The 13240-nt window shown below is 45.2% G+C and overlaps 1 protein-coding gene across 1 annotated transcript; it reads right to left on the bottom strand.

The window, feature by feature from the left end:
• Window positions 1-1857: 1857 nt before the first annotated feature.
• Window positions 1858-12943, bottom strand: LOC142101206 (cholesterol 7-desaturase nvd-like). The gene is made up of 7 exons (XM_075185494.1): window positions 12434-12943; window positions 7832-8020; window positions 6521-6699; window positions 5391-5516; window positions 4520-4639; window positions 3190-3366; window positions 1858-2276 (listed from the first exon to the last, which is right to left on the bottom strand). The coding sequence occupies exons 1-7, from the start codon at window positions 12852-12854 to the stop codon at window positions 2115-2117; spliced, it is 1374 nt and encodes a 457-aa protein (XP_075041595.1). The 5' UTR covers window positions 12855-12943; the 3' UTR covers window positions 1858-2114.
• Between the last annotated feature and the right edge of the window lie 297 nt (window positions 12944-13240).

Raw genomic sequence — 13240 nt, 5'->3', positions numbered from 1 at the left:
GATAGGGGTTGTTTGAAACTAGAGCAGATTACAAAACTTTTTTTGATATTGCATTGAAAAGCTGTTTCCTCAGTGTGGGTGTCAGAAATTTGGAGCCAAGACGTTTTACCTGTCTGGCTCTGGCTGGTCAGTTTTGAAGAATAGAGTCTGATTCTCTCCTTGTAGCGTATCACGTTGCCAAGTTGGTCTTTGGTTGTAACCAGATCAGAATTGTACCTTGTGTCCCCTTACTGGGCATTGAGATAATTGTGGTGTTTTTTTTGTTCACCGGAAAGTTAAAAATAAAGATGTTTCAATAATATTTATGGCAAGAAAGTTACTTTTGGAGACGGAGGCTGCCAGGGTTGGTTAGTATTGCCATAATGTAACAATAGGATTGTCTTAATAGTATTTACACATCTAGAATCTGCAGCTACATTTCTTCCTCCATTTCATATCTAGAGATTGATGAAAGAAGGGGCTATGTTCGTACCCATGGCAGTCACTTAAAACTGCCCATCATCGACAGCTTAAATTCTTCCTATGTTAGATTAATGCAGCATATTCAATTGACCATTATTTGACCGAAGCATCCACTAGAAATTAATAGCAACAGAGACCCGAACCCAAAGGTCATTTTGGTGCAGTTATGACCGTGACGAAGGGACACAGTTTGAGGAAAGATATTGGACCCACATTCTAATCAACACTGGGCATTTAGCAGGACCTACACATAACACTCTTATAAGCCTATTGTAGGACAGAGCATCCATGTATACTCAAATGGCCAGCAGGCCAAGGAGCTATCACTCTGCAAAACAAATCAGTGCAGTATCTGGAGTTCCATAATTGATGTATATTTTGCAAGCATTTTTCAAACATTCCAAAATTTTAACAACTGAATCATTTTTTTCAGTAGCTTTTTTTTATACATTGTACAATTATTGCAAGTTGGCAGAAGGAGGTACAAAATTCAATAACAGGTATTCATTTAAAAAAAAATGCACATTTAAAAAGCCTATTCCAAAGTTAACTAGCAAAAGGTGTTACCAATGGCAAAGCAATAAAAATATTTTCTAGTAGTTTATAAAGTATAAGCAGAAGATCCTATTGGTTGCTATGGGTAACACCTCCCTTTCTAGCCACCAATAGAACAGTTTACAAAAATATCCCCCATTAGCATTTCGAACAGAGTCCAGCAACTCTGCTTGTCTACCCTTGCAGCCGCTAAGCATTATGGGATAGTAAGGTCTTGTGTTGAGGTAGCCCATTGCTTCTTTTAATAAACAGCAGTTAAACAAGAAAATCAAAGTATACAATTAACATTTATAAAGAGGATATGTGTCCGGTTCATTAAAAGTTACTTATGAAGGTTTATGCAGCTCTGTATGTCAAAAAAACAAAAATAGAGTCATTTTCTATTTTTATTTACAGGGAATGACCAATTAAATATAATTACCACCTTCTGTCCCTTTTATTAGCAACCTACTTCTCCTTGAACGGACTATCACACTATTACGGAGCATGTTGGATAGAGCGCACGTCCCATTTTACCAAAATGATTCATTATGGACAGCTCAATCCACTTGGACAGATAGCTGCGGTCAGCCAATCAGGTGCAGACGTCTAACAAACCGTTCCAAATCAATGGGCGATTCTCTACTTAAGTTCCAGTCCACAGTGCCTGGTGCAGTCTGTCTTAGGGCCAGCCGATAAGGCACCGATATGATCCAAGTGTTGGGGACATCTCCGTAGTTGAACATTGCATAAACGCAGACGTCCATTAATTGTTTTTATATTGTTATATGGACTGAAATGTCAGAGCTGAGTACATAGAGCTTAAGACACATTTACAAATTACACTTTCTACGCATAGAATGCAATTAAAAAAGCTTTATAGTGCTAGATGTTAAGGCATCCAAACGGTGACTTGACAGAGCCCTTGGTTCAGCCATATGGAAGGGCCAGAGCTTTCACCTATTGGCGAGTCCAATATGTTGTATGTAAAAAAATATAAATATTTGACGTAATTACATAAACAGTTCATTAAGTTACAAATTTCTCATCACGTCTTTGGTATAAGATTTTTGCAGAGTGTACAAATAGTTAGCTGGGAGAGAAGGCAGCCATCGTTTTCACCAGTCCAACTTGTTTTCTTGGAAGGAGAGCCGGGGGCTGTTTTCGCTGTAAAATTGGGAGTACCAACGGCGGTGTTGCTGGACAGCCGCATCCTCCTTGACCAACATTGGCTTAGAAAGGTATTTCTTGTTGTTCCACACCATGACGTCCCGTTCAAACTACAACGAAACAGCAGTGGTTAGCTTTCCAAGAATCTTCTAAATGTCACCCCACAATACATCGTGGAGGTAGCCATCTTGGGGACACAGACCGCAGCACTGGCCTTTTCCAAATCCAGTCCTCAGGGACCCCTAACAGTGCAGGTTTTCCATATCTCCTGGTTGGAGCACAGGTGTAGTCATTACTGACCGACATTGTAACAGATCCACAGGTGGTAGAATTAGGTCTTCTGGAAAACCTGCACTGTTGGGGCTCCCATGAGAAGTGGATTTGGGAAACCCTGAATAAAATGTATTAAATTAGTGTAAAGAGGGTAAAACACCCACACCTCCGATGTAATATCAGGATGGTGCTTAAACATCTCTGCATAATGTTTATTCTTTAAGAGGGATCTTTCATGGTGACATCAACTAAAAACAATTCCGTCCGAGTCCTTAATTATGCCGATATGATCTAGAATATGGAGCACTAAGGAAAATCCTACAGACTAGGCCGTCCAGCGACTAGTAAACCATCATATCTCAAAACGTTAGTTATGAGAAGGCATTCATAGACACGGCCAATTGTGGTTATTAAAATTTAAGTAAATATTTCATATGACTTCAATATTAGACTTGCAAATTTGCCAGTATCAAATAGAATTCGCCAGCATGAGTTTGAGGAACCTTTCTGAAGTCTACAGACCCTGCTCATTGGAGTTCTCGGTGAAGACCATATATTTCTCAGCCTTTGCTTGGGCCAAAACCAGACAAAGGGCTGTGGTCTTGTGTAGGGTCATGTGCTATTATATAGCTAATATACTTTTGCGTTTCAAGAAACGTCTACAAACTACTGTAAACATGAGTGGATGCCTAGACTCCGATCTGTATCACAAGGAACATCACCCGGCAGTCAGATACAGTGGCCACCTACCTGGAGGCATTCCGCCCTCAGCATGAACTTCGGGATTAAGGCAGGAATATTTTTCTGGTAGAAGATACTGTGGGATACTCTCTGCAGCAGAGGTTCCACCGGGGTCACACAATGCATGATAACCCCCGAGCCCAGGAAGGAATGTTTGAAGTTCAAGAAGACAACTCCAGGGCCGACCTGTGGAGAGATCACATTGGGTGAGGAAGGAGTCGTTTGGGCCAGAATGGAACGATGAGTAAAGTTCTATGGAATGTTGTGAACGCCAAAGTGGATATTCGACATAACTGGGCTTAGCAGGTTCTCCCAACATGCCTTGCTGCAGGACCGAGCTTTTCCAGACGTCATACTACCCCCCCCCCCCTTCCTCCCAGCTCAGACGAGCACCTCTACTCGCTGAAGTCAAGCAAAAGGGTGACCGCTGAGTCATTATAACACACAGAGAACATCTTTCAGACACGTGGCCCTTAGGCAGGGTAATGTGTACACAATGACAGCTTTATAAACACCCAGAAGGGAAAAGCTCAGGAAGGTGTCAGAGTCCACAAGGGAGAGGGAAGTTCATTAGTCCATTGATTTATGGCGTTGTAAATCGCCCTGTATGCAGACTGGAAACCCAGCCAGTGAGACAGCACAGAAGGTAACAGTACAACTAGCAGAGATACAAGATGAACAGACAAATCATTGTGAGCTTATGAATAAAGTACAATCAAACCATGTAAGTACTGACCTTCTAGGAAGGTCTTCTGTATCTAAAGCATCTCAAAGATCTATAATATAGTTACGCACCTACTGAATCATATGTTGTCTATGAATATTCAACTCAGAGGTCTGGTTGGGTTCTCCCTCTCCTGCTAATCATCCCCTAGGACAGGTTTAATCTGGTTCATTCATGATTGCTGGTAGAGAGCCAAAGCTTGGGGGTCCGACTACCTACTCTGGTTTCTGATGAGCCTTTAAAGACATCTCTATTCAATCTGTAGATTCAATGGATACGCGACTCACCGATACTATGTGGTACTTAAACCAATGCAGTTAGGACAGGAGAGACGTTTGCTCATTCTAGAGACGTTTGCTCATTCTAGAGACGTTTGCTCATTCTAGAGACGTTTGCTCATTCTAGAGACGTTTGCTCATTCTAGAGACGTTTGCTCATTCTAGAGACGTTTGCTCATTCTAGAGACGTTTGCTCCTAGGTGATTGCCGGCTGAACTTGTGTTCATGATGCAGTCTAACTGACCGCTTCCACTGTATAGTTAAACAGGGGCGCTGAAAAATTTGAACTTCTGCTTCCAGCTTGTAGTAATGATGCAGTCAAGGAGGAGACGCTTACCTGACGGGCTACAACATCCAGATCAAGTATTGAGAAGTGCTTCCCGAAAACCAGAGAGGTATGTTGGAGCAACATCTGGGAACAGTGCTGGTTGGGGGCTGGCTCTGATATCCACTGAACCTAGAACAAGGGGGGAACACTACGGTTAAAGGAGTTTACGGTAAGAGTTTTGGAGGTCCATATTACATAGCCCCACAAACATTTCTCTTTATTGCACCCTCTGACCAAACCCAACCCCACTCCTTGGTCCTCTCCATGATCAGAGTGAACCCATATTTAGCAGTTTCTTCTATTGGCTGATGGAATATGCCCATAGGCAAACTGAGGAGGGGTTTCCTAGTGCCTGGAAACCCCCTCCAAACCTGGAGCACTGTATAATTGAGGTGGCTGAACCCTGCCCCAGCTTCACACGGCTCTGCTTGAAAAGGGAGAGCTGCGTGCACCTAACAGTAGTGCACTCAGCATTGGCCATGTATATTATAGGGATAGGAAGAGTTGGAGAGCAGCCAAGCACTGTCTAAAATTATAGCCACGCCCCCATGCATGCTGGTCACGCCCACTGGTGGCGTGGTGTGGAAACCCCCTGCTACAAATCCTGCATTTGACCCGGATGCCCACCCCTCTTCTGGTTTCTAAAAGGGAGAGCCGAACTCTGATGTCACAGTGATACAACAGCAATTTCCAGGGTTGGCAACAAGGACTCCCAAACACCCTGGAAAACCTTTTCAACCTCCAAATATACCACACCCAAGACAATTTTGGACCCACCTCCCCCCTACCCCCCTTGTGTCTCATGTTAGACTCCATGAAACTCCATATTCAGCCACCCCCTCCCCCCCTTCCTCCATGCAGTCTGCAAAGACAAACTCACCTTCCACAAGTGCTTGAAGAAATCCCAGCGTCGTGACTTTGTGTAGCGCAGGTCAACCCCACTCAGCAGCGCCGGCTCGTGCAGGAAGCCAAGATGCGCTACATCGGCGGCGTTCTCTGGGATTTCCTGCAATCGTGGAGTGACAATATTTTAGAACTTGACTCTTCCAGAGGACTAGAAGGGTATTTAATACATCAGGAATATAATGAAGACATCTGACATTTAGACACGCTCGCACTGAATATTGCTTAAAACACAAAGTTATAATAAAGGTTATTTTATCTGCATCGTTGGCTTTTAATGAAGTTTACTAGTCATTATATATTCAATACTTTGTCGGTACATAAAGTGCTCTAAACGGCAAATCAACAGGAGACGATCTGGGCAACTGATGTTTCAGAATCAGTCATTGTGCCACAGAGACTACAGTCACTAATTACTTGGTAAATGGGTCAGTCTCATGACTGTTTACTCAGCTCGGAGTGCGGTTTTATTAAGAGTCTAAACGAGCCGAGTGAGTTATTTCAGTGAGATGAGACAAAGATATAAGGGAGCTTACCGCACATTAATGTCCAAACCTCAGTTTCAACAGCACATTCCAGAGAGCTGGATAAACCGGAGAGTCGACATTCTGCGCACGCTCAACGTATCCGTTCAGTACCGGTGACTTGAGGGCAAGGTACACCGTCTATTCATTGCCCCCAAAGAAAACATCAGTCTGAGGGACTTCAAAACTCCGTTAAAAATGAAGCCCTATCGTAAAAATACATCCATGTGGTCTCACCCTAAAACTGGACCTGTGCATTGCATAATGCACACTAGTATAGTGCCACCTACAGGGTATTTGGTGGTACTGTCTTCTGTTAAGTGTGAACAGTTCATTTGTTTTAAGAAAGGTGAACTCTATCGATCTCTCCCCTGCTGGTGGGGGAGTGAGCATGCTAATGGCACGGTATACAAGTTCATTTATTGGTGATATTACAGAGGTCACAACGGTCCCTCCTAAGAGTCCATTAATGACTGTACCGAGGAATCTCAGCCACCAGACTTCAATCTGCAGTGTTAAATGAAGACACAATCCTGAGCCTACGTGCAGACTGGTGTATGTTGTATATTACAGGACATCTTACCTCAATGTGACAATTGACGTAATGCTCCGTGCGGCCTCTATACACCCACTCCTTAGAGGTGATCTCTTCTTGCTCCGGGACATTCCAAGTAGGCTCAATGCCGTCACAGTGATACCACACGAACACCATCCCATTCAGCTCACACGTGGACCAAGCTTTAATCTTTGCAAACTCCGGCACTGCAAGTAAAGGAACAGATTCCGTGAATCAGGTGGTTCAGGATGGAGGAAGTGGACCATTGGTAATGGCCGTGGAGAGACTTGTGGACTTCCTACGACGAGCAGGAAGTGACCTCACTGCAATAATCCACTGTCCCATGCATTAACATAAAGAGTTGGTCACAGCCAATGAAGCGTTAACTACTTAATATCGGAGGGTTTGAACAGGATCCGACATATGAACACAACGATGGCAAACCAAGAGCAGATCTATGAACCGGTCCACATCAAAGGCCAGGCAGACCCCGCAGAAGCAGAATGTGTGCTGTGTCCTTGGTCCATGCAAGTATTTGTCTGTTCTCCATAACAAGCAACGATCCTCATTGCAATGTGTTATTAAGCTGTGCTCAGAAAAGAACTTATATGATTTAAACCCTAACAGGGGTCCAAAGAGAAGAACCATAACAATTGCTCCAAATTAGGCACAAACCTTCCAACCAAATCTCCCAAATTTCTCTGGCTTGTATAATATTCATCATTATCAGTCTAAAGTGCTGTACATAGCGATTAGACCTCAAATATACGGGGCCTAACAAAGACGTGTGAACGGTCTAGCCATGTACCCCATATTTATAATGTCATACTAACTACGTCTCCTGTTCACTCATTTTGGAATCCAAATGGTTCAGTTTTCTATAAGGAAGCACTATACACAGACATGTCAAATGGCAAAATTTTAAATTTTGATAATTAAGATTTTGATCACATTTCATTCCTTCGTTTAGGTTCTAGATACTGGTTTACAACAGATGTATATTTTTATTCAGAAGAATAAACGCCCTTATCTCCCATTACAACCCCAATGGTCAAACGTCTCCAATGCAACTTGAACTGTATGTTGAGACTAATAGTTTTATCAAAACGTCTAAAAAGGAAAAATGGAGGTGTTGCCCATAGCAACCAATCAGATTCTAGCTATCGTTTCTCAGCTATATTCTAGAAAACAGCTAGAATGTCATTGGTTGCTATGGGCAACACCTCCACTTTTCCTTTTTAGACGTTTTGATAAAACTATCTAGTTTAATAAAGCTGCTTCTCCGATCCATGGAGGACACGAGCCCTACGAGAGGGGCAGTAACTTATAATGGAGTACCTTTCTCGGCATAGGGTATCCTGGCACACTTCCCATCCTCTCCATGGAACTGCCATCCGTGGAACGGGCACTCTATACAGTCACCGACCACTTGACCTCCTATTGCAAGATTGGCACCAAGGTGAGGGCAGTAAGCATCCACGACATACGCCTTACCCTGATGGGTACGGTAGACGGCAACTTGTTGACCTGCAGGTAAGACAAATATAAGATCAAATCAGTCACATGGATAAGATACGTAGACAATGTTCATGGCAGATGGAGACCATTCGTCCTATCTAGTCTGCCCATTTCAGCTAATTGCTCAGGTCTATTCTGCTGGACCTCATTGTCCTACAAAGCGCAGCTTAGAGAACTCCTTAAAACCTGCCCAAGTCATGGGCACCAACTAACAGTCCATCGCAATATTCCTCAATAGGATAATCCTCAAACCCAATGCCCCATGAAAATGTTGCATCAACTCTAAATCCTTCTTGTAAAACTAGCAGATGTCATAACATTTACTCAAGTTTCAGAACTTCGCTCCAACTTAAGACCACACTAGAGAAAATATTGTCCAACTATTCAGTATCTCGTTTATAATTTACTTGGCAACGCTGGTATTGTTTATTATGCAAGATTTCCTTATCAATTCCATCAGTCTTGACACAAGTGAAAGGCGGATTTGGCAGCTTATAAATAGGTCACAGAATACCCTCAGGAACTGTCTATAATAATATACATATAATACCTTAAAGCAATGTATCGTTCCAACCTACAGCACGCAGATATCCTATAATTAGAGAAAGCCAGGTATCCGCACTAGTTACAAGACAAGCCACATTAAACACGCAGCCCGTAACATTTACAGGAACCTGTAAGACCGGAGAAACCGTAGAGGGAGGAGCTTCAGAGTTCATTACAGGAGAGATGGGCAAACTCACAATAAAGAGAATTGCATGCCCTGACTATATGCAGAATATATACATGAACTTTTGTCACACGTCCAGTCCATATTCATCTCCACAGCAGGCTGGCTGCATAGAGGAACATTTAAAGGGGTACACTCCCTTCCTAAAAGTACTTTGTTGAGAAGTCCCCAAGTGCAGAGTTAAAGGTGATTAGTAGAGGTAAGACTTGCCAATCCTCGGCTATATTGTAAAATTGTAATGCCCAGTTTAAAATGTTATACTGCAGCACGTCCCGTTTCTCCTGCGTTAAAAAGCAAACTGACCTATACACATGATCCCTTGTACATTTACCAATGCAAAACACTAACTTACAGGCACATTAGAATTTATGCATTTACCCAATCTCCCAGTGCATGTGAGTCCTTTGGATCTGAACTACACTCATTTATGTAGAGACTAACAGACAAGTTGTTTAATACAATCTACTTATATTGCCTTTTGAAAACATGTTTATACCTTAATATAGGGCACAGTCTTCAAGTAAATCAAATCACATTGCCATTTATTTCATTTAAAAGCCATTGGCATCCCAAGCAGTAAATTAGCCATGGACCACAGCAGCCATCTTTCGGCTGTGTTCTGGCTAGCGCATGTTACACAATGAAAGTGTCTGGTTGCGGCGAATTAGAGCATTTTCCATCAGAATGCAATATTAGCAAAGGAGCTCTATTGTGGGCAAGGTTGATTTTCTGCAAGAGCAGCAACAGGTAAAATAAAGACAGAACTGGCTGGTAAATGAGGGATACCAAGCACGTTGTCAGCAAGAGATCCTCCCACACAGGTGCGGCTGAAGCATTAGTCCAGCATGGTCGGGGTCATGCAAAACTAAAAGGCTGAGCTGCAAAGTGGTGCAAAGATTATCAGCAACGGGCTGCAGAGCGGAGGAAGGGGATAGTGACAAACAGAGGTGTGTGTATGGCATCAACCACCCCTGTGCATCCCCCATGTTCCAGACATTGGCTGCACATGGTATCCCTACCAAATGTCTATATTTGGGGTTTCCTTTTTTGTCCACTACCTATAGTCACTTTCTTATGACAAGTGTGAGCAGTGAGACACAATATCTTTGCTATATACAAATCAGAGATTCCACGTACCCATTGTTCTACCATAGTAAGAAGAAACATGACTGACGAGAGGAGACTTACCCTAAAGCACCAACAGTACAATAGTAAAAAATTTAGACCATTGAAAACTGAATCAACATAAGTCAACAATTACATACTTTAAAAAACTTCTATTTAAACAAGTTTAGATGTTGCAGTTTGTATCAGTGCTAGAGGCTCAAGTTTGCTCTTCTGCGAGCACGTACAAAGGTTTCTTATGAGATAGGATCTAAGAACAGAACCCCCCCCCCCCCCTATAAACAGAAGCACTTGCTAGAATAACCAAACCAACCCTGAATTCTGTGCACAGGAAACTGGTTGAACAAGAAATACCAACCAAACAAAGGTTACTATAGAGTAAGAGACTTGGCTACTGGATCATCACTTTCATGGGTTGTATTGTGCACAGACGCTGGACAAGCAGGGAAAGTGGGATTTTTTTGGTATCAGTATCTGTCCTCCAGTCCACAGCAGATCAGAGGTCACTTTGTACAGAACGGTATCCATGGATATTGAAAGCACAAGAAGTGTCAGGCTACCCTTTGGCAGACACCCCAATTTAATGGTCGATAGCATAACAGGACTGCGAAACCTGCGTTAAACCATTTATCCTTCCAGTGCTAGCCTAAAATGACGCCGTGCAGTCAGGGCCATCTTAACAACATTATGGGCACCCGGGTAAAGCAGTGCACCGGGGCCCCTAGATATAGATATATAGATGTATACAGATATAGATATATAGAGATAGACAGATGTACTTGCTCAGTGACCCTTGAAGGTTTTTTTTGCAGGTTTTTTTCTTTTGCAGGAATATTTATTCTCATTAAGAGCCGTGCCTATGGGGCCCCCTTGCCCGTGGGGCCCCCGGGCAGCTGCCCATCGTGCCCAATGGAAAAGATGGCCCTGCATGCAGTACTGAACATCACCATCTACACCATCTCCTTGGTTGCTTGATTTATAATAAATAGCATTTCAGGCTAATTAACCGTATGCTGCAGGTGCAATTAAATTTGTAGCTACCGATCCATACAAAGCAATTCCAATATGTCAGCAGAGGCCCAGAAACAAGAGCAGGTTAGTAACTGGCTGCAAAACATATCCACAATTTAGGTTATTGAGACATGCAAAGAAACTTCCTACAAGACTTTTATGAGTAGTATAAAGTACATAGAGGAAGTCCATGCAAGGGGATCCTAGCCGCTGAGAGCATCATTCTAAATGTTGGCAGCAGGAGAGGGGACGTGCAGTATTTTACGTTTAGCACATCTATAAAAACCATCTAGAAATTCCTTTTCTGGTGCACTATACAGCAGAAATAGGCAACCTGTCCTTTCAATAACCCCACTGAATGGAGCAACTAGCATTAGGCAACCTAGACTCATCTAGAGGCCATTTTTAGGTGTGCTTTGTGACAAACAGAGGGGGGGGGGGGCTCATGGGGGTCTACGTCAGGTGCTGCACCTGCTTAGTAAAAAGCTCTGCAGGGACACAATCACACTGTACACAATAATAAAGTATAGAGGAATGAAATTAGCTCCCAGCAGGAGTATTACCCCTTCAAACACCCATTAGTAATAACTCCCACCCCAGCAGCCTGGTTATTACCTCTGTCCCCAGAGGAGGTAACCTGCCTCACTCTAGCCCCTAGCTAGCAGCATGCTGGTACTTGTAGTCCCACAGCAGGAGGAGAAGCCTGCATTAGTAATAACACCCATCCCAGCAGATGCAGCAGCCAGATTACCCATGTGGAGATAACCTGTGGCTCTTACTAGTCCCTAGCTGGCAGCATGCTGGTACTTGTAGTCCCACAGGAGCAGAAGCATGCATTAGTAATAACTTCTACCCCAGCAGTCTAGTTATTACCCCAAGTGGAGGTAACCTGTGGCTTACTAGCCCCTAGCTAGCAGCATGCTGGTACTTGTAGTCCCACAGCTGGAGAAGCCTGCATTAGTAATAACAACCATCCCAGCATTTGCACCAGCCAGATTACCCCAGTTGGAGATAAGCTGTGACGCTTACTAGCAGCATGCTGGTACTTGTAGTCCCACAGCAGGAGGAGAAGCCTGCATTAGTAATAACTCACATCCCAGCAGCCTGGTTATTATCCCCAGGTGTAGGCAACCTGTGACTTACTAGCCCCTAGCTGGCAGCATGCTGGTACTTGTAGTCCCACAGGAGGAGAAACATACATTAGTAATAGCTCCCATCCCAGCAGCCTGCCTATTACCCCAGGTGTAGGTAACCTGCGACTTACTAGCCCCTAGCTGGCAGCATGCTGGTACTTGTAGTCCCACAGCAGGAGGAGAAGCCTGCATTAGTAATAACTTCTACCCCAGCAGTCTAGTTATTACCCCAGGTGGAGGTAACCTGTGGCTTACTAGCCCCTAGCTAGCAGCATGCTGGTACTTGTAGTCCCACAGCTGGAGAAGCCTGCATTAGTAATAACAACCATCCCAGCATTTGCACCAGCCAGATTACCCCAGTTGGAGATAAGCTGTGACGCTTACTAGCAGCATGCTGGTACTTGTAGTCCCCCCGGTACTCACCGCACACAGTGATGTTCTGCACCTCCCCGGGCCCCAGCAGGTGGGAGTCCAGCACCTGGTACCAGCCATTGGGGTAGACCGGGGGCAGATCGCCCTTCTTCCTCCTCCTCCGCACCAGGTTAGCGGTGTACGCCCGGCTCCTGCCCCTCTCCGGGATGTAACCCACCTCGTCCGGGCTCCGCAGGATCTCCAGGGGGCGCCCGAGCAGCCGCCACCCCCACAGCCCCAACGGCAGCAGCGCGGCCAGGAGCAGGGCGAGCAGGAGCGGGCTCCGGGCGGGGGAGGTGGAGGAGAGGAGCGGGCTGGAGCGGGGCAGGAGGCTGGCACTGAGCAGCAGGCTCCCGGCACTGGCCAGCAGCACGGCCCCCAGCACACACAGCGCGGACAGCGACAGCAGTGAGCGCGGAACCGACTCCATCATCGCCACCTGGCCGGCAGCACTGAGCGCGCCCCGCCCCCGGAGCGCCTTCTTATAGCCTCCGCGTCTCCATGGCGACCGGCCCCGCACCGCCTACTTATAGCCTCCGCGTCTCCATGGCGACCGGCCCCGCACCGCCTACTTATAGCCTCCGCGTCTCCATGGCGACCGGCCCGCACCGCCTACTTATAGCCTCCGCGTCTCCATGGCGACCGGCCCCGCACCGCCTACTTATAGCCTCCGCGTCTCCATGGCGACTGGCCCCGCACCGCCTACTTATAGCCTCCGTGTCTCCATGCGACCGGCCCCGCACCGTCTTCTTATAGCTCCGGCGTCTCCATGGCGGCCAGCCGCGCGCGGACTCCATGGCAACAGCGGCTCCTCCCTGC

The sequence above is a fragment of the Mixophyes fleayi genome, chromosome 9 (genome assembly GCF_038048845.1).
Source record: "Mixophyes fleayi isolate aMixFle1 chromosome 9, aMixFle1.hap1, whole genome shotgun sequence".
NCBI lineage: Eukaryota > Metazoa > Chordata > Amphibia > Anura > Limnodynastidae > Mixophyes > Mixophyes fleayi.
Note: the sequence above shows the minus strand (reverse complement) of the source record. Positions and strands in the feature narration are given on the sequence as shown.